This window comes from Micrasema longulum, unplaced genomic scaffold (genome assembly GCF_059751315.1).
Source record: "Micrasema longulum isolate JH-2025_06_02 unplaced genomic scaffold, ASM5975131v1 h1tg000811l, whole genome shotgun sequence".
NCBI classification, from domain to species: Eukaryota; Metazoa; Arthropoda; class Insecta; order Trichoptera; family Brachycentridae; genus Micrasema; species Micrasema longulum.
The window spans coordinates 273,188-300,508 of NW_028278003.1; the positions used below are offsets into that span (position 1 = coordinate 273,188).

At 30.2% G+C, this 27,321-nt stretch overlaps 2 protein-coding genes across 3 annotated transcripts; one reads left to right on the plus strand and one right to left on the minus strand.

Moving 5' to 3' along the window:
• Window positions 1–405: 405 nt before the first annotated feature.
• On the plus strand, window positions 406–21,370 carry LOC148278900 (1-acyl-sn-glycerol-3-phosphate acyltransferase gamma-like). The gene is made up of 9 exons (XM_088230726.1): window positions 406–624; window positions 6,296–6,537; window positions 6,810–6,982; window positions 8,018–8,179; window positions 8,982–9,182; window positions 10,966–11,103; window positions 11,183–11,402; window positions 13,453–13,545; window positions 21,015–21,370. The coding sequence occupies exons 2-8, from the start codon at window positions 6,360–6,362 to the stop codon at window positions 13,533–13,535; spliced, it is 1,155 nt and encodes a 384-aa protein (XP_088086852.1). The 5' UTR covers window positions 406–624; window positions 6,296–6,359; the 3' UTR covers window positions 13,536–13,545; window positions 21,015–21,370.
• Window positions 17,692–24,692, minus strand: gdl (gonadal protein gdl). Of its 2 annotated transcripts, XM_088230727.1 has the most exons (5): window positions 24,558–24,692; window positions 24,206–24,379; window positions 23,555–23,715; window positions 22,586–22,719; window positions 18,170–18,394 (listed from the first exon to the last, which is right to left on the minus strand). In XM_088230727.1, exons 2-5 carry the CDS (start codon window positions 24,292–24,294, stop codon window positions 18,260–18,262), a joined length of 519 nt encoding a protein of 172 aa, XP_088086853.1. In that variant the 5' UTR covers window positions 24,295–24,379; window positions 24,558–24,692; the 3' UTR covers window positions 18,170–18,259. The 2 variants fall into 2 exon arrangements, with proteins under 2 accessions (XP_088086855.1, XP_088086853.1); XM_088230729.1 differs by lacking the exon at window positions 24,558–24,692 and having other exon boundaries at window positions 17,692–18,394; window positions 24,206–24,555.
• Between the last annotated feature and the right edge of the window lie 2,629 nt (window positions 24,693–27,321).

The window sequence follows — 27,321 nt, forward strand, 5'->3', positions numbered from 1 at the left end:
GGGAAAATTTTTATTGTTAAACAACAAAAATTATTTCTTTCCAATACCACCCGAGCGAAGCCGCTAAAAGCACATTAATAAAAATTTGATTCGATTCTTGGACGATTTTAGTTCATCGTGTATCTGAGCAGATGTCAGTGCAAACAAAAAAAAATTTTGGTACGTCCGCCGACAGGTTATTTTCTCTCAATCCCTGCGTCTATGGTCCGTAAATACGTTTTTTTTATTCGAATTCATTGAATTCGGATTATTAATATGAATAAATAATTTTTGCATCATCAGATTGGTGTAATTACGTACCTAAATTAGACTGGGTAATATTTATTGTCTCTGATTATTATCAGCTGAATTTATTGTTTATTCTGTTATTCAGTACATAACATCATAATCTATGCATTATTCACTTATTCCGTGTAATTTCAAGGACAACTCAGGACAACTTGTTTGACTTTGGTCGTTCATATCGCGTATCGCGCCCTATTATACTCACAAAAGTTACGATTTACGTATCACCAGCTTATATTTACCGTTTTGCTTTAATTACTATTCATCTTCTCGTGTTCGTTTGGAGTACAGTGCTAGCTGAATACCATTTTTGACAGGAATGAACTGAAAATAGGAACGGTACGTCTAAAATTAATATAACCTTAAGTACTATGTGCAGTTGTTCAAGAAATGTGAAAACATTAAATAATACAATACAAAAAACGTATAATACATACCTAAATTAATATCAGTTGACCAGTATTGCTCTTACTGTTGTTAAACAAAAAAGAAATGGAGGAAATGGAAAAAAAAAACAAAATGTTCTGGCAGTGCCTACTATTTTCTTGACCTCAAAGTTTTTGTACCTTTTTACGCTTTTTATTACTTAAATACCACTAAAAAAAAATTCAGACATGTAGTTTTCACCGAGTAGTATGTAATATACACATGGTTAATTAGTAAATTATTACTGTACAAGTATCACCGAATTGTTTATATTAAGTATATTTATGATTTATTTATTGGCTTTTATTTATTCAGTTTTTAATCTTCCAGTCGAAGTTGGTGATTGAAAATAAATTGTATGCAAATACATAATGGGAGTAGTTGAATATTGTTTCCTTTTACATGCAATTTGTTGTTCTTTTTACTATAATTTGTCAATTTTGAGAAAATGTGTATTGTTTTACAAAAATGCAACTATATAAGTTATCCGTAATAATAACTAGTTAGTATTATTCAATGTCATAGTTATATAAAAGCTGACAATATGATCCAAAATTTAGATATTTATGTACATGTTGAAGTGCATAAGATTATTTTTAAAAAGCGTTGCGCTCGTTCTATATAAAAACTACTTTCTTGTTCAATTTCATTATGTTATTATTATTAATTATTATTCTTATTATTTTCTTTTTATCATTAGGAAGATTATGATTGATTGATCTGATTATACTATAGGATATTAAGGTTTCAAGTCCAATGTATTATTTATTGTAATCATTTAATGTTATCTTTTATTTCCGTTAATTTATCTTACTTTTACCTACAGGATGTGTATTATATGTGTTTTGAATAAAAGCGTTTTAGAGTTTTATTCTTGATACTTGTAAACACACAGTAATTGAAAGTGGTAAATAGATGAAAATATAATGAACGCAATTGAAATATAATCCTTTAAAATAAGGTGACACAATGATAAAATAAAAAGAGAATATACATCAGCCGTGTATAATTGATAAGATTAACAAGGGACAACAACATTTAATCAAACCAAATGTGCTCAAATACTTCAATATCCCAATTCAACAAAATCACTAATTTTAAATAAGTATGAAATTCAATAGTTTATTTAAACAAATCTCATGCGGGCTATTAATAGCCATTTTTTGGGAACATTAATCCTTTTGTCACTTTCATCTCTAAAACATGTTCCATTATTATTGTCCATCTATTTGAGTCAGCAAATTGTTAGTCAATCTATATTACACCACTTTTATCAGTAGGGTGCGATATTGTTTTTTTTTGCGCCACAACAGGCCAGGAGGCCCAATTACAGTGGTGAATTACATCACAGAATACCCAGACTTGAGAAAAATCACATTTTAATTTTTGTGTTCTCACCGGGAATCGAACCCGGAACCTTCCGTGCGTGAGTCAAGCGTCTTGACCACTACACCGGCCGCCATTGTTCATATACCCTTTCTTATACAATTTAATTCAAGATACTTTTTGTACTTTTAAAAGATTATTGTGTATTTTCAATCTCACTTTGACTCGATACACAGGTTAAAATGTTTATTATTGATTAACTTGAATTTTCAAATTGCCCTTAATTTTCATTCACTAGAATAAATATGATTAATAATATTTATCTAGTTTGCAATCTAAATTACTTATGCTTTTGATAATATATTATTTTATATCTATAATTACCATTTTTAAATCGATCAGTATCACTTATAAAATCAGCCAATATAATACAGGTAACCCTTTTAACACGGTCTCCAACAACACAGTCTCACTTTAACACCACTAAAATTTTGCGGAAACCTTTCCACAACATGGTTGTGCATAAAATATATCTGGCGATCATTAATTGAAGCAGAAAACAGTCGCGAATCATCAGAAAATGTCATTGTTGGCATATTTGAACTAGTGAAATCCATCTGAGGCGATGGTTTTGACGATCTAAGCATTCAGGAAGTTTAAGATTAAGTGTTGGAAGATGAAAATGGCGAAGCAGATTTGCTATGTCTTTACCCGTTCAAATGAAAATAGTGAAATAAAATAATTGTCTTAAAAAAATTACAAGAATGCCTAAACCAAGCAAAATAATATTTTTTTTAATGCATACCAAAGAAGCCGAAATTTCAAAATAGTGATGGAAAATTGCCTGTTTCGTATAAAAAAACCTACAATGACCGTTTCTAAAATAGCAAGCATAATCACAGACTTTTTAAAGAGGGCAGAAATCGCAAATTATGCTATATTATTTTCTGTTGTAATATATCTCAATATACCGATGGTGTAAAGTCAATAAATTAGAACTAAATATTAAAAAATGCAAAATAATGTCATTTCATTGAACAAAACAACCAATTTCCTTCGAGTACCTATTAGAAAACTCCAAAATTGATGTAGTCAAGTCCATCAGAGATTTAGGAGTTGTTTTGGACTATAAACTGACATACAACAGCATATAGATAATACAGTAAATAAATCACTGAAATTACTTGGCTTCATTAACAGAATATCCTCTGATTTTACTAATGTCTGTACAATCAAAACTCTTTATTGCTCAACTGTTCGCCCTCTTCTAGAATATGCCTCAGTGGTCTGGTCTCCATTCTATGTCAATCGCATAAATCACATTGAATCAGTCCAACATCGCTTGCTTCGAAAAATAGCGTGGATGCTTGGACTAGAGAGAGATAATTATTCTTATGCTGAAATAGAGTCAATGTTAAATATTTCTAGTCTACAAAAACGTAGAACTAATATTGACTCCATATATATGTTCGGCATACTAAATGGTATAATCGATGTTCCATCATTACTGGGACAAGTAAAATTCAATATTCCGACTCGTAGATTGAGAAACAATGAAGTACTGTTCATCGATCAGCATAGAACAAACTATGGCCTAAATTCTCCAATGACCCGCCTTTGTCGTATTGTTATCGTATTGGACTTTTTTGGTTTAAGTTTACAACGATTTAAACGAGCACTAAATAAATAGTCCAGATCTTGTCTCGATGTCCCTTATGTTTGTCAATGCTTCTTTCTTTTTTTAAAAATGTTTTAAACTATTCTTTTATTGTAATATTTAAACCTTATAAATTGTATACATGGACAATGTCCGTTAATAAATAAATAAATAAATATATTACATTGTCAACTAATTTAATCTGCCTAAGGCTGCCACAGACTAAGTAAACAATTAATACAGCTGAAAATTTTAGCATACATCAAGGGCATGTATAACAACATAATAAAAAAAAAGACAATCGAACTCTCCAAACCCGTAAAATTTAAACATTCCCGTTATTTTCTGAACACACCTCGTTTAACCTTAAGTATTAATTTTAAACTTTAGTCAAACTTATTTATTAACTTAAATCCATTTCACCGTATATAATGTATATGTACATAATATGTATGTATATGTGGGGTTCATAGTCCATGATCGATGACACACGTGCTAAATAATTTCACCTAAAATATAGAGTCATGACTCCAAGAAGCAAGTCAGCCTTTTCTATCGAATTTAATTTATTACATTCTGCGAAACACGAGATCAATATCCTGCAGTACATTAATATCATCCATACCATGGAGATATAAAAAATAAAAAAACGTGGCCTATAAAAAAAAAAACAGTGCGTAGTCAACGCCCAGTTCAGTTCAGCATCAGTCAGCTTAGCCAGTACGAAGACTCAGCTCAACGCAGTCACTAAGTTCCAGCACATAGTTCAAGTGCAGTCTCTTCAACCCATTATCGCCGCCACGCTCGCGCTACACAACTAAGTGCTGTATCTTATTCGCCATCTAATAAATACGCATTAAACGCAACCTCGTGTCTTCTGTTAATCTCTAACTGGGGTAGGAGCTCCAACCCCCAACCATCAAATCCTAAATATGTATTTATGTGTGTGTATGTATATGTTGTGTTATTTAGATACTCCTATAACTAGGAGCATAAAATAAATATGTCTCGACACGGGTTATGCCCAGTGAGGTGTTCGTATAGTGAAAAATATTTTCTAAAATATGTAAATACACATAAAAATTATTCAATCATTTTATGTACCTCGAAGTAAATTTGTGCAGTTTTTATTATTTCACAACTGTATTTAAAAAAATGTACATTTGTAAATAGCTTTACCTGATAAAATAACTAGATAAAATTACTATTACTGTATGTTTTGAAATACCTGGATTATGATTATATTCTATTACACGTATAAGTTTACATAAATACACAATGATTGGACCTTTGAACACCTTTCAAGGTTTAAGAGGATTTTCGCCTTATCCAAATGTCATTATTACATTTTAATCATTTTTAAATTAAAAAAAAAAATTACGTGTTGATTGTTGAGCTATTATTTATGAATAAGAATCACGAATGTTTATTTATTTATTATTTGGAACAGTAACAAATTACTTGTAACACTAACATAAACACAAATAAAACAAAACAAACTTGGGCAGTTTATAATTGTCCACAGCATGTGAGATTATTTAACTCACTTTAAAAAAAAATGGGCGTGCTTAAAGAACGCATGACCAAAGTGTATTTTCAACCATTGTAAAATATATTTTTAAGTAAAATCACAGAATGAAACAAACAAAAATGTCTACTTTAATTTTTTTTTTAAGCACCTTTGAACAGATAAAAACGAGCTTAATGCAGCAATAGTCAAATTATTGACAGTTTTTTTGCCAACCGTGACCCCATATTTTTTCATATTGTAAAACAAAGAGCCACATTTTGATAGCTTATAATATTTCATTTTATTGAACATATGCAACATTCTATTGCACACGGGAAAAAAAAGGCATTAATATCTCAAAAGTGGAAAAATATTCAATGATCCCATTTTTGCCATTTACGTCACCTTTATTTGTGTATTACTTAAAATTATCAGGTTTCGGTATGCTTTTATTTTCAATACCACTTCTGTAGGTAGAAAAATAGTCATTTTCCTTTTGTAGGCAAAATGCTCGTACCACTCTTGGCCACGCTTAGCGCAGGCGGTCAACCGAGCGGGTATTGTGGTCGTAAAATCGAACAGTCGTAAGTTGACGACTGGCTGTACTTATGTATCAATTATCTGTTGAATTTTGCTGTTGATTTTGTAAATCAACATCAATTGTACACATCAAAGTTAATCTCGCATTATAAACACTATTAATGTTATTATGTTCTAAAACATATTTATAATTACTATTCCTAATATAATATAATCATTTAAAAGTATTAAAAACATTAGGTTACTAAACTTAACACAGCAGTCTCACGTGTTCGGTTTAACTCGGCTCCATTCACCCGAATTAACATTTTAGCTGCAAGCGCGATGGATCAAACTCATTTGAAGTATTTATCAAAAAGTGCATACACAGTACGGCCAAAGAAGTTTTCACTTCTAAAGATTCAGTCACCTTCGTTTAGTAAATTATCAGAATGCCATGCTATTCTTTCAGATTTTTATAAACATTCATCAAATTTTAATTAATGTGAAGTCGTTTATCGCATTTAAAAAAACATTATCTTATTTTATCATTGGTGTCTTTTTTGTTTCAGGTGGATTAGTAAAGAGATTGAGCGGGGTTTTATTTTGGTGAAGATATCTCCTAGTTGAAACAAAATGGATTTTACATTTATCAAACAATTAACTGTTTTGCATTTATTTTTTGCAATATCATTTGTAACATCTGGTTTCTTTATTTCAATAATTCAAGGGATTTTATATGTAACACTTAGAAATATCAATAAATATGCATATAGAAAAATAAATTACTATCTATGTTATTCGTTTTTCTGTCGTAAGTATACAGTTTATCATATTAACATATATTATTATAACAATTTATTATAAAGCGAGACAATGACAACTGCAATAAATATGAATTCTTGATAAGTTCACTAGCAACAATAACAATATTGAATACTGGTATTCCAAATTAAAATGGTGTGAACTGAATTATCTTAACTTGTATTTTATTTTGAGCCATGTACTCTCCTTAAAATGTCAAAATTTTATTATGTATTTTTTTTATATTTATGATTACAGAGCATTACTTTTCTTTTTTTTCAGAGTTAGTATTTATGATAGAGTGGTGGTCAGGAAGCGAATTAAAAGTGTATATCGATAAAGAAGAATATGAAAAATATTATGGCAAAGAACATGCATATTTAATCATGAATCACAGCTATGAAATTGATTGGCTCGCTGGGTGGCAATTTTGTGACAGTATACAAGTTCTAGGAGTATGTATTTTCAACTACAGATTTTTTTATTTTTAACCGTATATACCTATATTGTGATCGTCTAGAACAGTGTTTTTCAACTTTTTTTAATACCCGACCCCGAAAAATAATCAATCTATGGGCTGAGTTATACAAGTGACAGATGCTGAACCATTAATTTTTCTATATTGCATTTCAACTCGGATAAACTTTGATATTGTTTTACAAAAATTAATACATTTGTTACAAATTTTAGAATATATTTAATTTAGTTTAAGTGGTATTGATTTATTCACATTTTCATAATTTGATAAATACATTATAAAAAAAATTAAAACAATATTTTATCTAAGCCTATTCCGCCCTAAACAACTCTTACAGAATAGTTTGATATTTAAGCCAGATGCTAGGTATTTTAACGTAGCAAACCAATTATCATTAGACGTACCTGTAGAAATTATAACGGACTAAGTATTGATGTAGACATTTTTAACTGCACGTTGCATTTGTACAGAAAATTTCTTCATGGGGTCGATTATTTGGGATAGTTACTGAATGCGCATCTTGAGTGGTTTATGCTATGTATATGTGCTGCATGTAATGTATATGTTTGTGTATGTTTTATATGTGCGTTCGTGTGTGTGCGTGGATGGCTCGGAGTGTACATTTGGTATTTTAATTTATTACCTCCATGGAAAACGCAAATGTCAACAATTATTCTTTTCTCACTTAAAATTCTTATTTATTTTTTAATTTTTTTGTCACATTGAATGTTTATATCTTTTTAATTTATGAAAACTTAATTGGTCTTTTTATGTTAAAAAATTGTTGTTTTCAATACTTATTTTGTATGACTATATTTTCTGAATAAAATAAAATAAATAAATAAATAACTAGTTTTTTAATACAATAGAGTATATAAATAAGAATATAGAGTTATATAGTTCAATTGACAATTACAAATACATTGAAAACATTTACTGTCTCTGATAGTTGCAATCTTGATTTAAGATGTCCAGTTTCTGTTCACTTGTATTAATGATATTTTATTTCTAGAATTGCAAAGCCTATGCAAAGAAGTCCATTCAGTATATGCCACCTATCGGGTGGATATGGAAGTTTGGTGAATTTGTATTTTTGGAGAGATCATTTGATAAAGATAAAGAAACAATCCTTAATCAAGTTTCTATTCTTGGTGATTATCCAGATCCTATTTGGGTAAATATATATGTTTCTATTTTATATGTTGTTTTAAATTACTGAATTAAATTTACCTCGGTATATATGTATGTATATCATCATCATCGTTCCATTTCCATAGGGCACTGCATCGGTGCACCGATCGCAGCGTATCTTGACCATTTTTGTTACATGAAGGTAAGATGATCAGTCTTACGCTTCAGGTGCCAGACCAGGGACTATGAAATATTCTAGTGGGAAAACACCCTTTTAAATAAATATTTCATATCAACCATGTCGGGAATCGAACCCGAGGCCTCTTGCATGGTAGGCAAATGCTCTGATCATTACACCGCGAGGCTGACAAGGCTATATATGTACGTATATACCCTGGTCATTTCTATTTTACCAATGTCAAGAATTTGAACTACAGATAATCTATGGTTTACGTTAAATGGCTACTTGAATATAGCTTGTGCCGATAACACGAGAACGTAAATATTTATCTAATAAAATTGATGAGAGTTTTTAAAAACGAATAATCTGATTTATACCAAGCTCAGAGTAAAGAACCAGTTCATAAAACAGTTGCAAAAGTCATCTTGCCCTTGTCATATATTTAAATAATTGAAAAATTATCCATCATATTTAAGAAATGTTGTGTTTTTCTTTAACGCTATATTTAATTCAATTTAATAAGGTTTAATATGTGCGTTTTTTTTGTGAATATTTTAAATAAAAACAAGATGGTTGGGATAAACTTTGGAAATGGGCAATTCACGTATACTATTTTAAAATTTGATAAATCAAATGAAATAAATAATTTGCACTATTATTCCAGCTTCTTCTGTTTCCCGAGGGAACAAGATTCTCCAATAAGAAGCATGCTGCTTCTGTGAAGTTTGCTGAAGAAAAGGGTCTTCCTATTTTACAGCATCACCTAACCCCTCGAACTAAAGGTTTTACTACCAGTCTCCAGGGTATGAGGGGCAAGTTCAAAGCGGTATACGATATACAGATAGCATTCGATAGTTATGATAAGGTAATAATTGCTAATAACAATATATATACAGTGACGGTCGCTGGCAAACACTTCAGGGTGTGACGGCCTCCGCAGTGCAACAAAACCACAGGTTGTGGGTTTAATCCTCACCCTGGACAAAGAAGAAGAGAGTTTTCCATCTTCGTATTTGTAGTTAATTAGTTATTTAAAAGAAAAACAAACAAAACACCGAATTGACAATATGTACATATACATTTTGAAACTACATAAAAATTAATTGTTTAACAAGTCCATTCTACGATCTTTTGAAATAAAATAAACAATAAAGGTCCAAACTCCAACCTAAGCCCTCGATACTCAAAAAAATAACAGGATATTCTTTGTTCTTCCAAAATAACATACCAAAATCTGAATAATTCAGATCTTCTTACTCTTTTAACATATAAACCATATTATTCTAGTAAAAAGAGATGAGTGACGTCTTGTGATTAGCGTAAAAAGGTATTATAAAGAATGTAATAAACATTCGAAACGCAAACAGGCGGCATACACTTGATATTATAGTATGCGATAAATAAGATGATAAACAAAAGAGTGCAGATTGATTTATTAAATTATTAGATACATTATTTCTGAAAGGCACGTTTTTCCGCTCACACTGGTCAGAGTTTTCTCAATAAAGGACTAATTTTATAAATTGCTTGCATATTAAACAGTGTTTTTAAGTTGGTTTAAATCATGGATATCACTCCGAGGAAAAGGGAAAAGATTATAACCTTAAGTGAACATACATCAATGACTCAGAAGGAGATTGCAAATTAATGTTTTGTGAGTCAGGGAGCAGTCAGCAAGGTTATTAAGCAGAAAAGAGAAACGGTCAGTTGAAGCAAAGATAATTGGGAAATGTGGATGAAACCGGAAAACTAGTGTCCGAGATTAAATATATTTAATCAGAAATAGTAAGTTAAACCCCAGAAAAACAAGTTACGAACTTCAACGAGATTTGGCAGCCACTGGAGTGATGATACATGACTCGACAGTATGAAGAAGACTCATTGAACCTGGAATAAAAGCAATTCGACCACAGAAGAAAACTCCTGACGGCACGTATGATGAAGCAAAGGCTCATTTGGGCTAGAAAATATACCAAATGGACTGTAGAAGACTGGAAGAAGGTGCTGTTTTCAGATGAGACCCACTTTCTCATGCAGGGATATCGCACTAAATTTGTTAGAAAAAGTGGGGACAAAAAACTTACTGTGGCTCATATTGACCAAATAGTGAAATATCCTGTGAAGGAGATGTTTTGGGGCTGCTTTTCATAAATGGGGACCGGATCTTTGATACCAATAGAAGGAATGATGAATAGCCTAAAGTATAAAGCTCTATTGGAGTAGCACTTGAGTACAGAACTAAGTAAATGTTGTCCTAATACTGTACATATATTGCAAAATTAATAATAATTGCGGTGCGACTTGATTGGATAGATTATTGGTAATAATCTTCTGTTGTCAACAGCTGAAGCAGAGAGACAATAATCTGCCGGGATAATGTTCACAGAACTATTGACATAGAATATTGCTAGACCCGTTACCCTTTATAATTTTTCACTGGATCTGGACGTTCTGCGAATCTAGAATAAATAATTATGATAACAATAATTTGGGTAGCCATTTAGCTCGATGTTTCTTTTTGTTAAATATCCATTTCTCATAATCTCTTTGCTCTCAAATGGCATAGTGTAAGTTAAAGTTAATGTCAATAATTTTAGTATTCATTTAGTATAATTTACAATATGTATCTATTTTGTGTTTTTTTTTAGGTGCCACCAACAATGACAAGCCTGTTATTTGGTAAAAAAGTTCAATCCCATTTGTATATTAATAGAATTCCACTGGAGAATATTCCACACGATGAAGAAGAATGCTCCAAATGGTTGCACAATATTTATGTTGTCAAGGTAATGAGTTTTTTTTTTCCAAATGTTGCCCTTAATTTTCCATGTTTAAAATTTCACTGTGATGCAATCAATTTTTTAGGATAAAATGATGGATTCTTTCCATAAGACTGGTGACTTTTTTGCTGAATCTGGAGTTTCACGTGTACAACCTTTCATACTGTCGCGCAGGTCTTACTCGCTTATCAATACTGTTGCTTGGAATATTGTTATTCTGATACCCGTGCTGAAGTGGCTCTTGACACTCCTGTTCAGTGGAGAATTGTTATATTTCTCTATTGCCTGTACCATATTTGGAATATGTAAGTATTCTTATTTATTATTTCAAATCCTACCAGAAAATAGTTAGATATGTAGATTCGGATGATTGACATGAAATATTTATTTTAAAATGTGTTTTACACTAGAATATTTCAGTCTCTGGACTAGCAACCGAATCGTAGATTGATCATCTTACCTTTATGAAATAAAAATGTTCCAGATACACTGCAGTTAGTTTACCAATGCAGTACCCTTTGCACCTTTAGGTGTGGAAAGGGAATTATGCTGATTTACATTAAATATGGTTAATAATGGTTCACCTAATAACCTCTACTGGCATAAAAAAAGCTGCAGTAAAAGTAAATGACAAATTGTGGAGTCTAGGATGCATTCTGTCTCCTCTCCTTTTTAATAATATGTACTCAAAAACCGTTTTTAGAGATGTACTAAGTGAACTAGCCGACACTGACGGCGGGGCGGTATTAGCATAAAAGGACAAATTATAAATAATATCCAATATGCGGATGATACTGTCCTAGCAGATAATATGGAGAGCCTGCAACTATTATTGGACAAAGTACTTTTGGCTAGCTCGAATAAAGAGCTAGAAACGAATATTGCTAAAACCAAATGTATGGTTATTCGGAAAAAGTCACAAACTTTAATTTATTGAGTTATTGAGCAAGTCCATCAATATAAATATTTAGGATGCTTGCTGAATGATAAATGGGATCACTCATAATATATTTAAGTCAGAAAAGAGATGGCGCGAGACTGCCTTTTCAGGATGCATGTCCTTTTTTGTAGTAGAAACTTCAATTTAGATCTACGAATGCGCATTGTAGGATGTTATTAAAATACACATTTGCTGTTTCTTATGATAAAACTATGTCCATTTGCATACCCATTTCTAGGTTAATCATACTTGGATGCCCAATTTAAGAAAATGCCAAAGTCCATTTTTGTAGTTGAGATATTTAAATTTAAGTATTTATTTTGCTCCTGAAATATTTCGTGATAGAATTTTTGAAAACTGAAAACACATTTTGTAATTTTTTTTACTCTTTTTTTCAATATGAAGAGTGCAAAATTGTTAAATATTTTATAACAAATTACAGGTTTTAAAAAAGTGAACTTAAGCCTGAGGTCAGGACTTGGGGATTTATTAAAAGTATGTAAAGGACTAAGGGATTTATTCAAAGTATATAAAGAACTAGGGGATTTTTTTAAAGATGAATCAAAATTTGACTCGACAAAACTATCTTCATCCATTAATCTGAAAATAAAAAATATAACAATTACAAACATTAGAATGTGTTGTTGTATGAAACATTATTTATAGCTTAAATAGAAATATTTCCGAAGTTAGCGTATATGTATTACAATATGTATATACTAATATTTACACTTTAGTTACATTTATATTTATATAATTTTATAAAAAAAAAACATTTTTTTCTCAATTCATTCAAACTCTTTCACTTTGAAGAATGATTGAATTCAGGGATCTCATGATACATTACACCAAAATGTGCCAAATAATTGGCTTCAAGTTTTAAAATAATGGCATACCTCTTTTTTCCTCCGGACTAAAAACTTATGTTCTCTTTCATAATGTTGAAAATATATTTAAGTTTAGTAATAAATGCAATACTTATTGTAATATCTTGGCAGCAAATTTATCTGTGTTTTTTTATCACTAACGATGAAATATAACAGCATATTTAAAATAAACTCCCCAGACTTAGATATGTTTTAGGAGAAAACAAGTGGATTTAAGGATTTTTAAAAATTGAAATAATAAATTTATTACAACTTTTCACATGCAAAATTTTACATTGTTATTTTTTATCGAAAAACTCAATAGGCAACTATACAGTGCAAAAAGTTCTCTACACGGTAGTGTTGCTAACTCAAAACTGATAAAACTGGACTTCAGCATTTTTTTTAATTGGGCATCTACTTGTTTAAATCGTGTATTTTTTATAACGAGAATTTTTAAAATCAACAAGTCAAAATCAATTTAATTATACACCAAAACAGATAACCAAAAACATGTAAGTATACTGATTCATCTTTAATTTTTTTCAGTCTATTTTACGCTACAGTATCTGATTGGAATGTCTAAAATAAGCAAACAATCTTCGTATGGCGCAGAAAAAAAATCAAAGTGATTACTTTTCGGTAAACATAAGTTATATTTTATAATAAACCTTACATGCCTGTAAAAATGAATATTATTTTATTATAGCATTCTTATATTTTCTAAGGGCCAAGTAAAAATATGACATAAATGGCAGATATGCGAGGATTTTAACAATGATGTCTGGTCGAATTTCTTTATAATGAAATAAATCTCTGTTTTCTTTTATTATGGAAACCAGAAATCTAAATAATCTGAAATAAAATAAATAAAGGACGTCCGCACCTCTTGAGTTTTGCGTTCATTATTTAATATTTTTTAACTTTCATATTTTTATTTGACCAGTAATATAGGCAGCCTAAAAATAATACTATAAGTACAGTTTTGAAATTGAAAAATATGTTAAAAAGGGTTAAGATCGTGTAGAAAAACCCTATAGTAAATAATAAATAATGCCCTACTCTAAAATGCATAATTGTGAATCTTGTTTATAATGCTACTTGAAAGTGAGATAATCATTAAATTAAATGTAAACTATCAAATCTGTGCCAAAAACTGAGTATATTTTGGGGAACTATAGAGCAAGAAGCTTTAAAACAATGCGTTTATTTACAATATGTGCAAGCCGTTATTTCTTAAATTGTAATGTAATGAGGAAGTTCAGTTGTTTTTTTTAAAATTTTTATGTATCTTATTATCAGTGCTATGATTTTTTTAAAGTGTTGTATTTCTGAAATTACTTCACGTGTGATGTCTCAAGTTCTCTTCCGCTTCTTCTCGGTCAGTTCTTCCGATTGGTCCGTAGGTGTGCCGTAGACCGGAAATCCTTCACAACTCTTATCATTGGTTGATTCATATGAACTAGTGATATTCTAAGTAATTTGTTTTTATAAATATATTGTTAATTATTTTTTCATACATTTTTAAGAAACTTTGCCTTACAATTTAATGCTGTAATTTTTACCGCATGTAAGAAAACATTTTTTATATGCAATTTTCCGTAGGCTTTCCTCATTGACAGCATTTTCTATAAATATGTCCAACATTGACTTAATTACTTATATAAGAAAATTAATACTATAGTGATATCTTAATGTTTCATTATATTGAATGATAAATGAGATATTTTATTAATATGTATAAGAATTTTTGTTGTTTTTATTATGTTATATTGAATATGTGTAGATATCATGCGCGGTCCGTCCATATATTGGATGGAACCAATGCTTCCCTCAAAATTTGACCTCTAAATAATCAGTATCTATGTTCTTTTTTTTTTTAATGAATTCAGCTATAAGTTAACCAATCCTTTAAATAACTACATGGTTTGTTGTTTCAATCAAAGCTATCTGAAAAGGGTTCGATGTTCATTCATAATTAACTTCCAAAAAATTGCAATATCCTCACACACAACCTTTCGACTGCGCAGTTATGCGCAAACTAGTATAAAATACACTGCGCTTTGTCTGATTCTGGATTATGGAACTACGTAAGTGCTTTAGTTCCTTTAAGGCGGGCCCTCAGTACAGAATTTTACAAGTCTGCGCATGCGCAAATAGAGATCTTTTATGTCTGTGGAACTAATTCTAATAAACACATCCACGTTCATTTTCTATGTATTGTGACAGTTTTATAACAAACTTAGCACTTAAATCGGTTTACACGACGGCATAAAATATAAAACTATAATATATATCTCTTTGATGCTGAAATTACGGCATAAAATTGCTTTATAGTTGATTTGAAAGCACTTAATTTGAATTTCTATATTATTTAAGTAGGCACAAATTTGACCTATGTATATGTACCTCGTACAAAATTACTACTTCCCTAATCGAAAACTTCGCCGCACGCTCCTGGTAGAATGGTGTACATACTACATACAAATAATTAATAATAGTTGTAATATGAACATTTCTTTTGGATATAAATTCTCAGAACAAACACATGCAAATTCTATTGTATTTATACAAGTTGTGATCATAAATCCATTAAAAGTTATTATTGTAACAACTGCGATTTCTGTAATTATCACCAGACCAGAATCTTAATCTTACCAATATATTATTTGCTTTCTCATATTAAATATTTGTATTTTTAAATACATATTCATATTATTTATCAATATAATGAACCAGTTTCACTTCTTCGGGGACAGGTGCCGGTCTCCATAAAAATAGCCCGATAGTTAGAATGGTGGCAATGGCCAAGATGTATGCCGTTTAATATATTAATATAAAAACTCTGAAATTCCAACTTTAAAAACAACAAAAAAATTCAACATGTTTCAATAGTTCGAAACCATCCATACATTCTGATTGAAAAGTTAAATGACTAAATTTTCTTATATAAACACCTGGGCTGGTATTCCAAATGCTCTTGCAGCCGTATTATCTCGTGTATTTTGTATGTAAAAATCTCGTGTATTTACATACAAAATACACGAGAAAAACTGTTTTCTCGTGCTGCGACAGTGGATCAGAATAGCACCCCAGCAGTAAAAAAATTATAAATGGCATAGTTTTATCATTCATTTGAGAAAAATAAATGAAACGAGAAATAAACATTTTCTCAAAACTGTCTATAGTAATAATTATATTTTTTTCCCAGCAATAATGCAATTTTTAGCAGTCCTGTTTGCAAATGAATATATTATTCCTAAATAATATTAGATTATATAATAATCATTCTTATTGCCCTTTTAGAAAATTTTGTTGTGAAAATGAAACAGATTGAAGAAATTAAATAAGTGACTATATTTTTTGTAAATATTATGTCAATCACGCTAAAAAGGCCTTTCAATAATGTATACAACACTATTTTAAAATGTTAGTGCAGTTTTTAAACATTTACCACAATATTTCTACATTTTAATAAATTTTCTACAATTTTGAAAAATAAAATTCAAGGCATCAATTCATATACTCCGGCCAATTTTATTTCGATATATTTTTTTAACATATTCCAATATTAATTTGAGGTTTGTTTTCATTTTGAAATTGAGTAAGACAAAGTATTTTACCCGTATTATTATTTTTTTACTAGCATGTATGGCAAAATTGCCTTTTGCAAAATTTATAATGTAAACATATTTGGTTTAGTTATTTTTTTAAAAAAACATGCATTACTTTATACTCAAGTTTTAGAACAAAAATTAAACCTAAAAATTATAGTACTGTTTCATATAGCAATTATACTCAAGGTTTAATTAATTATTATTATTATGTTATGTGTGTATTTATGATACATGTGAACACAATATAATTTATATTAAAAATGCATAAAGCTAAAAGATATTTGACTAAGTTTTAATTTTGATTGTTAAAATTTCAAATAATCTAATGAATAATATTTTACTTCAAAGCACAAACACAATTTATTAAATTAAATAATATTCAGATATTCTCGTATTTTATGATTAAATACAGAGTAAATATGTACATACTTAACAAATTATAAATAATAACAAATAATAGCTGCAGCTAATATCTATCTCATGTATTACAATATTATATTATATACAAATATAATTTATCATATGCACAATGTTATTTATTTAGCATAACCAGAGTAAAGAGAAAAAAACTACATAGTTTTTATATGATTATTTTTAACTTGACTCTCCTACAAAATATTATGATACTTACATAGTATAATTTGGCAAGTAATGTTGCTATTATAGTGCCCTACAAGGAAAGTGGAAAAGATGTTATGATAACATATGGTGTGGATGAGAACCAATAAGAATGGGAACGATGTTATGTTATGGAGACCATTGAACATTGTTATTTGTTTGCCTTTAATTTATATTGTTGATTTAAATGTTGCATTATATTTTTACGAGTTATTTCGGAAGTAAATTTGAGATTGTAATTATTGAATTGGTGAAAAAATAAGTAAACCAAAGTTTTACACACACTTATATTTGTGTATAAAATGTTTTTTTACACATATTAAAGGACATTTGCACCCTTCTGATAGTGCATTTAAAGTGGTAAATAATTTGTGCTAGAAAAATGTGAACCAAGTTGTGGTAGAGCGGGGTTCAAACCTCGGATTTTTGATTTGTGATTCCATAACACTACCACAGGACCACAACCTGATTCAAAATATGAAAAAAAAAATGTGTACCTTGACAAAAAATAGATAGTAAATTTTATAAGTACATAGAAGGAAAAAGAACATACAATTTCAAAATATTTTTTATTTTTCAATTTTCTTAAACAATAACGTAGAATATGTAAAAAAAACTGAATACAAAAAAGTGAACCTATTTGTAAAACGAAAATGAATAACAAAATTATTTGTTACTTAATGAGTATTAGGAATCTCCTGTAGTGTCTGTATGTTATTATGTGTATAACACACATATTATACTATATTTTAATGTACTGTACTGGAAGAACCCTTTTTGACATGTTTAATTTTATATATATTTTAATGTGGGTATGTGAAATATTTAGTGTTCATATGGAAAATCCAATATACATATTTTTATATATATATTTTTTATTCAAAATTTTTTTGTGATATAAAAAAAAAACAAAATTAAAATTATTAATGCATTGATTGTACTGATGAGGAGAATTTTATAATAATGATTATTTATTATTATTTTAAGACAATTATTTACTACAAGATACATTGAATAATCCTTTTTAATTAGGAATGTAATAATAATAGTTAAGTAATGTTGATGTTTTAATTGTTGGTCAGAAAATAAAGCCAATATTAAATAAAACAAAATGTTTCTTATTATGAAATCTGCATGTTACTTAGTCGAAGAATGAAATCTAGTAAGTGCATTTGTACTTTAACTTCTAGAGGTTTGTTTGTCACATAAAATCCTGGAACTCCAGCTTTTTCCAGTATGACCTGTTGATCACTCACCTGGAAAAGTATTTGGAATCTTCTTAAAATAGAGATACGAACATGATAGCAATAAGTATGGAATGGTACACAATAGAAGAAAATCTTTCATAGCTGGCCCACCACATAGTGCACACAGCATCTAAGTACAAAAGTTTCTTTCGCTGTACCTACATGCAAAGAAATATTGCTTGTAACCGAACGAGAAAAGCTATCTGAAGGAGCTCTCTGTAAACAAGCAATACTTGTGTATAGTAAAAAATTCCATATAAAAATGACAAATAATTTTAAAATATGTAGCAAGAAATATTCACAGAGAATTTAGTATAGAAACAATGCTTTTTCAAACACATTTTACTAAAAAAAAACAACATGCTTAATTTGCAAAGTGTCATAATTTTATTCAGATTTTGAACTATGATGAACTGATGAAAGATATTTTTAAGACTGTTCTTTTAAGAATATACCAGTAATACATAATCATGGATTTAATTTTCCAACAAATCATTCACTGTCGCTACTTTTGAGTTAATACTTATTTATTTTTACATTTGAAGGGTACAGGATATAAAGGATGGATGTCATGTTCAAATTTTCTTCTTGCCAGCCTTACATCTGAAGTAATCTTGTTACTAATTGTTCTGTTTAACGAGTATGCATTGTCGGATTTACTGAGTTGATATATTTTCCAAATTTTGTTCTTTTTTCTCGAACCATAGTCAGTAGTTTACTAATCCAAGGTTTATTTTTACATTTCTTGATTTATACAAGTGTCCAGCGGCAGATTTCCGATTTTGAAAATTTATTACAAAAAATGAAAACATATAGATCGAAACTATTTATACGAATATTACTACGAATAGAAGACAAAACACGGATTTAATTTATTTTTTTAATCACATTTTCTAAATGTCGACCATTGTTTTGTACACACTCCTCCAACCATATTTTCAAAAACAAGCTTACACAGTGCACTGGAAATTACATTTATTTCAGATTGGATATTGTCTTTTAACTGTGCGATACTGGCAGGCTGATTTTTGTAAACAAGACTTGAGATAGTCCCACAAAAAAAATCACATGGACTGAGGTCGGGAGATCTTGCGGGCCTGGTGATGTTGCCAAATCTGGAGATAATTTTTCCTGGAAATAAGACCCTAGCTGCATTTATTGATGGCCGGACTATGTGGGCAGTTGCACCATCTTGCAACCGCGTGTTTCGATTGAAGAAAGAACCACCTTTAACGTGTTGTCTAATATCGTGACAATCATTTTTCAGTATCTTTCAGAATTGACGGTTACGGCTTTGCCTCACTTGTTTTCAAAAATGTAAGGCTCTAAAATGCATCTTGCTGAAACGGTACACCAAATAGTGACTTTTTGAATGTGCAGTGGCATCCCATGCATTTCTCTCGGATTGTCTGGACCCCAGTAGTGACAGTTTTGTTTATTGACAACCATCAAGATGCTAAAAATGATCCCCATTCGATAATCAGTCAAAAATCTCTCCAAAATCCATTTGGCATATAATTTTCTTGATTCATTATCATTACCTTGTAACTTCTGCACAATTTGAATGTTGCAAGAGTGGAACTTTAATTTATTCTTTAGAATCGTTTGCAAAGTCGACCTGGGGATGCCCAAAACCGTAGAGCTTTTGCAGATCAAAAGTTGGGGATTTTCGAGTACAGAATCACTGACGCATTGCACGTTTTCTTCGGTTGATATCGTCGGCCATGGGCCAGGGCCCCGGTTCGTTTATTGCTGAAACTGAAGCTCTAAACCGTGCTACCCAGTTCTCAATTAATTTAGTCAATGGCGTATCACGAATGCGGCGTATGTTGAAGCGAGCACAAAACTTACTGCGTGCAGTAATGGGCGAAAATCGATTGGTTAGGTTAGGTTACGCTGCTCTCCTGTCCTATGCTCTATAGTGCCGTACAAATCCCCAATGCTCATGATACCAAAACACCCCCCTCGTCTTTCCCGCACTTTCCAATTGAAAATTATTTAAATTCATAATCAGAAATTTGCCACTGGACACCTTGTATATTAATGGGATATGACTAATAGCTTTCTTGGTAGTGATTTAGAAATCCCTCCACGCACTTACTATTTCAATTTGATAGAGATTAGAATTTGTATAGATTTTAATAAATTTTCATAAAGGGTAATTTATATTATTTTATTGAAATATATATTGTTGATATTACATCGCATGCACTGCATTTTGTAGTTACCTACCGTATTATATAGAACTCGTTGCACATTTTTCATTCAATATGTACCGATTTAATTTTAAAATAAAATGGTTTTTTCAGAATAAAGTTTTGAAATTTACCATACTTTTCAAAAATACAATCATGGAATCATAACATTACTTAGCAAACTATTTTTTTTTTAAATAATCAAACCTCTTACCAAGCTCTCTCCTATACTCTTATTGATATGTATGCACATTTTAAATTATATATTTTTTATTTATGCACCCACACACATGCACCCTCACACACTCATTCGCACACGCACATACACACACATGAATACAAATGTTGCACACATACAATTATGCAAACGCTTTTCTTATATATGTTACCAAAAACACGTACGAATTTAACTCAGAGAGATTTCTCTTTTGTAGCCCCAAGAGTGTTCAATGTTCTGGATGAACATATTCAGTTTTCCAAAATGAAAGACATTTTCAGGAGAAGTGTACAAGTTTGGATTCTGTCTAAGGAAAGAGACCATTGCAGGAGATTGCTGCGAGATATTGCATAGATTTATATACTTTTAAGCGTGTTGTCCAGTTGTTTATTAAAATGTGTGTTTATTTAATAATTTTTTATTTTCATTTTGGCTATTGTTTTGTAATGTGCGTGCTTCCACTTTCCATTACGTTGTATCCAAACTCAACACAGGGCTCTTGGCCTCATAGAGTTAGGAATATGTTATTATTTTTTTTGTAACGTATTTGTATGAATAAAATAAATATTATATTAACAGTGATTTTTTTTATTGACCCTAGAATTGTTAATATATTTCTATTTATTTTCATGTAATAGCCGTAAAAATCTCAAATAAAAATAAATAAATATCCATGGAGTTTTCCCAAAGACCACTTTATGTCTGGCTAATTAAAATTAGTAGCATTTTGAATAGCGTTAAATACTTCAGTATCAGATTCCTCTAATGAATAATGGGTGTGGCATTATATAACGGCTAATTCATTTTAAAAAAAATGACAGATGTAAGATTGGAATATGGATGTTCAAAAATAGGCAAAATGGTGAATCTTACATAGTGTGTAAAATGGCCACTTAAACCAGCCAATGACAGGTCATAAGCCCTGTAAATACCTAGACTTCCATATTCCCTTCTCAAAAATGTCCTCTATTTCTGTAATGTGTTAATCTTGATAACTCCCTAGTGGGTGAAATCCAGTCCTTGTCTATAAACATTTGGAGCGAACACAAAATATTATTGATTTTCTAAATATGTTGTGAATGTTGAAATAAGGAGTGATGTGGAACAATATTTTATTATTCTTCTGAAGACTACATTTTTGTAAAATATGTCGCTGTTTATAATGGCATGGCTGGTTGGCTAGAGACCTTTGCAATTATTTCTTGCCATTTCCAAACAGAATCTGACTTAAAGTTTTTCTTACGGGTAAGGAGTATTGACATTACTCTTATCATCAGTGGTAGCATTGGATATGGATACTTTTTAACCTTTTAATGGATGTTTAATCGTTATTTTCACTCTCCTTTTTTTTAAAGAAATTTTTGCATTCTTATAATTTACCAAAATATTTCAATTTTCAGGGCCTTTTTAAATGAGTTGTAAATAACTCACTATTAGAAATCAGTTAAAGTGCAAAGCGTAACAAAGCTGCCTAAAGTTGTGCACATGGCCAGATTAAAGTGCAACTTTTAACTGTTGCATATAGCCAATTTTATAGGCACAATACAATTCACACACCACGTAGCAGTTTTTACTTAAGTTGATTTGTGACAAAACGGTATTAAAGTATATATAGCCAGATTAGCAGAATGGTTTGTTGAATTTTTAGGTGTAAAAAACATACTGAGTAAAATGAATGCGTAAAGCCGGTTTCCAATTTTAAAAAAATCAATTTTACTACGGTGTACACCATGTACCTATATATTTTTATAATTTTTTTTGAACCAGTATGTTCAAAAACAGACTTACCTTTTGATCTAACTGCAATACTAGTTTCATATCAGTTTGTTTCATTTCCTCTTTGTGTTTCCTTAATAACAAAATATTTTGCTTAGATTGTTCTTCGACTGATGGTGTTTTACTTTTCATTTCTTGTATTTCCACTTAAAAATAATTATTAGAATCGTTAAAAAATATATTTATATCATGGGTAGAAATCAGAAGTGCTATTAAGGCTAATCTGGTAAAATGCACGCAAAATGAGGAAATCGTACGATTTTGCCATTTTAAAACGAATGTTTTTTTTAATTTTTTAAATAAGAAAACATAAATTAAATGAAAACAATAGTTTTTTAAGGTATTTCTGTAAAAAAATATACTTAAAAGTTTTATGTAACTAAAATATAATTACTTTTAGACTGGCATATTACGCCATTTGAAATTTAGACTAAAATTAGGTATCTGGGATCTCAATAAAGACTAAGCATTAAAATTTGTCTTAATAATTTGAATATAATAAATTGAACATGAACGTGGCCGAAGCAAAATTTAAATTTTTTGTTTTTGAAAAGAAAATACAAGCATTTTAATCACATACATTTTTGTGACTTTTTCCTTTATTTCTACATAAAATTATGCCTTTGGTAATACTTTAAAAAAAATATATTTATTGAAATATTTTAGTTGAAACCTTTGTTTTTGAAAAGACGAAAATTCTGGTTGTAATATTCAATTAACAACAATATCTTATTAACGTTTTTATGACCTTCATACCTGCCCTAATCGGTACCGGTAAAGGTCCTCTACAGCAAGCATGGCAAACTAGCAGACCACGTGTGGCTTTTGAAGATTATTTGTGCGGCAGAAAAAGTCATCTTAAACCTTAAAATTTGACCCATGTCAGCCTTTGAGTTTGACACGCTTGCTTTACAACAGTATAATTTTTTGTCGGTAAGGACTTTTGTATGTAATAATAATCTGTAAATCATTTAAACTTACATCTTTGATCATTGATTATTTTTAATCGTTGCTGAAGAATGTGTTTTTCTGTAACATGTTGTATTTCCATCAATCCTTTAACTATTTCAAAGACAGTATCATTTAGAAGTGAATTAGCCAGCCCAGAAAGTAGTTCAATGGGTACCCGCATTTGATATTTTCTAAAAGTATACTAATATCATTATCACACTGCTGGGGTCCAATGGGAAAACCGGGACAGAGGGGAGGTAAATAAGAGAGACCTGTGTCCTATAATAAATAGGTGTGGGCTAACAATGTTTTTGTTGATGATATTCAAATAAACTTGTTTAAAATCAGAGCCAGAAACAATTCTTTATTGATTCCTACATGTCATAGATAATCATTTATTGTGCACATGGTCCTGCTAACCTGGACTAGACATTAGTTGGAGTAATAAAAGAAATGGCACAGTTTATATTAGTAGAGTAGAAGGTTTCCTTCATTGCTACTTAAAGTACTGACACTGATGGAAATGTACATTGCTGCCAACAGTTTTAGAAATTTACTTCAATAAAAATAATAAAACAATTGCATCTATATATGTTGACAAATGTAAATATCATGTGCCATGTCTTCGCGAAATAACAATCTTAAAATAATTTAGTTGAGTTTTAAAAGATAGGTACTCACGGCGGAAGTTCTCTAGCCATTATTTGTAACTGGTCCAATAAAAAATACAGTTTACGTTGCAAATCTTCGGGAGTGGGTTCCGTTTCCATAATAAAATATTGTTTTTCAATATTTATTTAAAATTTCATCAAGTTGTTTTTAAATATTTAATCTGGAGTTACTAAACAAATAACCCTATAATATGTTTTGTCTTTTTACAATAAACTGATTTTTATTACATAGGTTTATCTAATAATTTGAAAATACAGTATGAGATTAAAGTTATTGTCACTAGGCGGCTTGCAACTGCAACAAAAATATTTACAGCATAACACAATCAAATAACCTAAAATATTATACACAGATTACTCACAGATTATATAGTTGAGATTACTAACACTAATATTATCTTAGAATGCAGTGAAAACTGACAGCAATTTGGATGGTGTTGCAATAATTATAAAGTACTTGGTACTCTTTTCAGAACGTAGCCTAAGCTCCGGACGAATCAAAGACAACAATTGTTTATTGGTATCTTGCAGCTCAGTGACCTACGGAGAATCATCTAAGCAAATGAACGAAGTTATGCAGAAAGCAGCCAGTCCACAATTAAAAATAAATAAATAATAAATAAAAGAGATGTCTAGGCTGCCGTCATAAGAAAGAAGGATGCATCTAACATTTTTTTCGAGAACGAATTAAATACATATTCGGAATCAAGAAGAAAATACGCATCTACTAAAAATAATACATTTACATTTTTTTTTTTTGCACCACAACAGGCCAGGAGGCCTAATTACAGTGGTGAATTACATCACAGAGCACCCAGGCTTGAGGAAAATCACATTTTAATTTTTGTGTTCTCACCGGGAATCGAACCCGGAACCTTCCGTGCGTGAGTCAAGCGTCTTGACCACTACACCACGGAGGCCGCCGAATACATCTATCTTCATAAAATTATAACAACCCTTTTTTTTCACTAATAAATGAGACTAAACTGCTAAAAGTCTTCAAGATTACTTAATATAAAAGGCTGTTCTGACTTATATAATTATTAAAGACTGATTAAAATACTTATTTTTTCTTCTATTCCGTTTTTAAAAACATTTAAAATAAATGTACCCACTCGTTTCAAATTAAATTTAAGATCTGCTGGTAATTTCGAAGTTAATCGATTATATTAGGTCAGCGTTACTAGTTTGAAAAACAGTAAATGGCCAGTAACGTCTATTTTATTTAGTTGAGTAGAATCAATTAGCATATTAACAAGATATTAACACTAAAACAGAAAGACATTTACTTAATTACTAAATAAAAATGGCGTTTCTAGCTAGAAACGTCTTTGAAGTAAAACATATTTTATTGTATTTTTTTTTTTTTACAAAAAAGATGTTATTTTTTAAATTTATACCGTAAAATTTATTAAAATAAACATATATATTCCGTTGGGGCAAACCATAATACATACTGTCGCATAATAATATCCTTAATTTTCTAAGTATTTTCACATAGAAAATTTTTCAATCTCCGAGTTAAAAATATTTATTTTCTTCGTTTTTTGTTTTGTGTAGAAACGTCCTTCTTTCTTATGATGGCAGTATTGATGTGATCGGGTGCAGTAATGTCAATTCTATGTTCTCCTAAAAACAGCTAGGCCGCGTGATAGAAAAAAATGTAATAATCACCTTCTGAAATAGTGTTGATTACAAAAACTGCATTTTTACAGAAAACACCTACAGCCATAGAATTAAGAATAGTTCAGAAACTGCATACGCGCATCAAACAGAAGGTGACTCAACTGCTTTACTCATTAGTTTCTTTGTAGACGTCGCTCAGTACGCAACTTCCGATTTGAATTCAAATATGCCGTGTTGTGTCGTTTTAAAGTGTAGAAATATTGCTGGGATCTTAAAGAAACAGGATGGGATCACATTTCATGTGTAATTAGCAAATGCATGTGTAAGTAGCAAATGCAATATTTAAAAATTTATTTATTTTTCCATCTGTCAGATTGTCGAAGAAAACAAAATGGATATTGGCGGTAAAAGTACTGCGGTATTTTACGGAAATTTTACAGTATTTGTAAAATTTGGTATTTTACGGTAGTTTTTTGTAAAAAAACGAATATGACGTACTAATTTTTATTTTTCGAAGATTACAACAAATGCGAGAAACTTTGTTTTAGGACACATGACATGAAAATCAAGTTTACATCCGTCGGGTGGTCGTCAAGATTTTTTATAATTATGGGACGTTCAAGGTCATTCAGTAAGCAATTTTTCAACTTTAAAAAAATATAAAACGGTTATGATGTTTTGAAACTTGACAAGATTAGTAGACATAGGGCCTTTAATAAATAAAACCTTAAGCTTGTGACCTTAAACGACCACTGCTCATGCCACGGTTTTTATTTTATTTTTTTTCTTTTAATTACGTCCCTTTAGAATTTGTAAAAATATATAAAAGTCTGAGCTAGTAAAATTTACTAAAATATCGTCATATTTTTTTTTTCTTTTGGCCAATATTTTCCAAAATGTATTTTGAACGTGTACGTTTGAACATCAAAATAGCGGAAAAGCGGTATTTGCACTAACTCTTTACTAATTATTTTATAGTTGACCAACCTGAAGCCATCACCATCATTATCATTCAATGCCCACTACCTATTTGGAGCATATCGTCTGACTAACTTGCAAAACTACAATCTCCAAAATAAAAAAAAATTACAGGAGGGTGAAAAAACAGTATGATTTCAAAAATATATTGTTTTTTCACCCTCCTTTAAAATTTTCATTTTGGGAGATTGAAGTTTTGCAAATTAGTCAGACAATATGGTGTTCACCAAGATTTTCCGGGCATCTCGGTCGGCTGCAATCTCCTGTGTATCCTCATAAGTCAGGTTCGTATCTCTCAGTTCAGGCATGAACCTCCAACTAAATTAGCAGCGGACGTTTAGGACGTCGAGAACTTGATAATCAGGGAAACCTAAAGTAGCATTATGTGATATAAAAATATTTTTATATTATAATGTAAACTGTTTTATTTTATTTAGACAGGTAGGCACAAAACCAATTGAAAAACGCTCCACGAAATCCAAATGAAGTATTTGTAATACCTATCACCTGTATATTTGTAAA

What these genes read in the sequence shown, in the direction of transcription:
- LOC148278900 (XM_088230726.1), top strand. Translation starts at nt 6,360, where the DNA reads ATGGATTTTACATTTATCAAACAATTAACTGTTTTGCATTTATTTTTT. An exon ending in ACAGTATACAAGTTCTAGGA is followed by an intron (nt 6,983 to 8,017) that starts GTATGTATTTTC and finishes TTTTATTTCTAG; the next exon opens with AATTGCAAAGCCTATGCAAA. An exon ending in ATTATCCAGATCCTATTTGG is followed by an intron (nt 8,180 to 8,981) that starts GTAAATATATAT and finishes CTATTATTCCAG; the next exon opens with CTTCTTCTGTTTCCCGAGGG.
- gdl (XM_088230729.1), bottom strand. Translation starts at nt 24,294, where the DNA reads ATGGAAACGGAACCCACTCCCGAAGATTTGCAACGTAAACTGTATTTT. An exon ending in AATAATCAATGATCAAAGAT is followed by an intron (nt 22,720 to 23,554) that starts GTAAGTTTAAAT and finishes ATTATTTTTAAG; the next exon opens with TGGAAATACAAGAAATGAAA. An exon ending in TATTGCAGTTAGATCAAAAG is followed by an intron (nt 18,395 to 22,585) that starts GTAAGTCTGTTT and finishes ATACTTTTCCAG; the next exon opens with GTGAGTGATCAACAGGTCAT.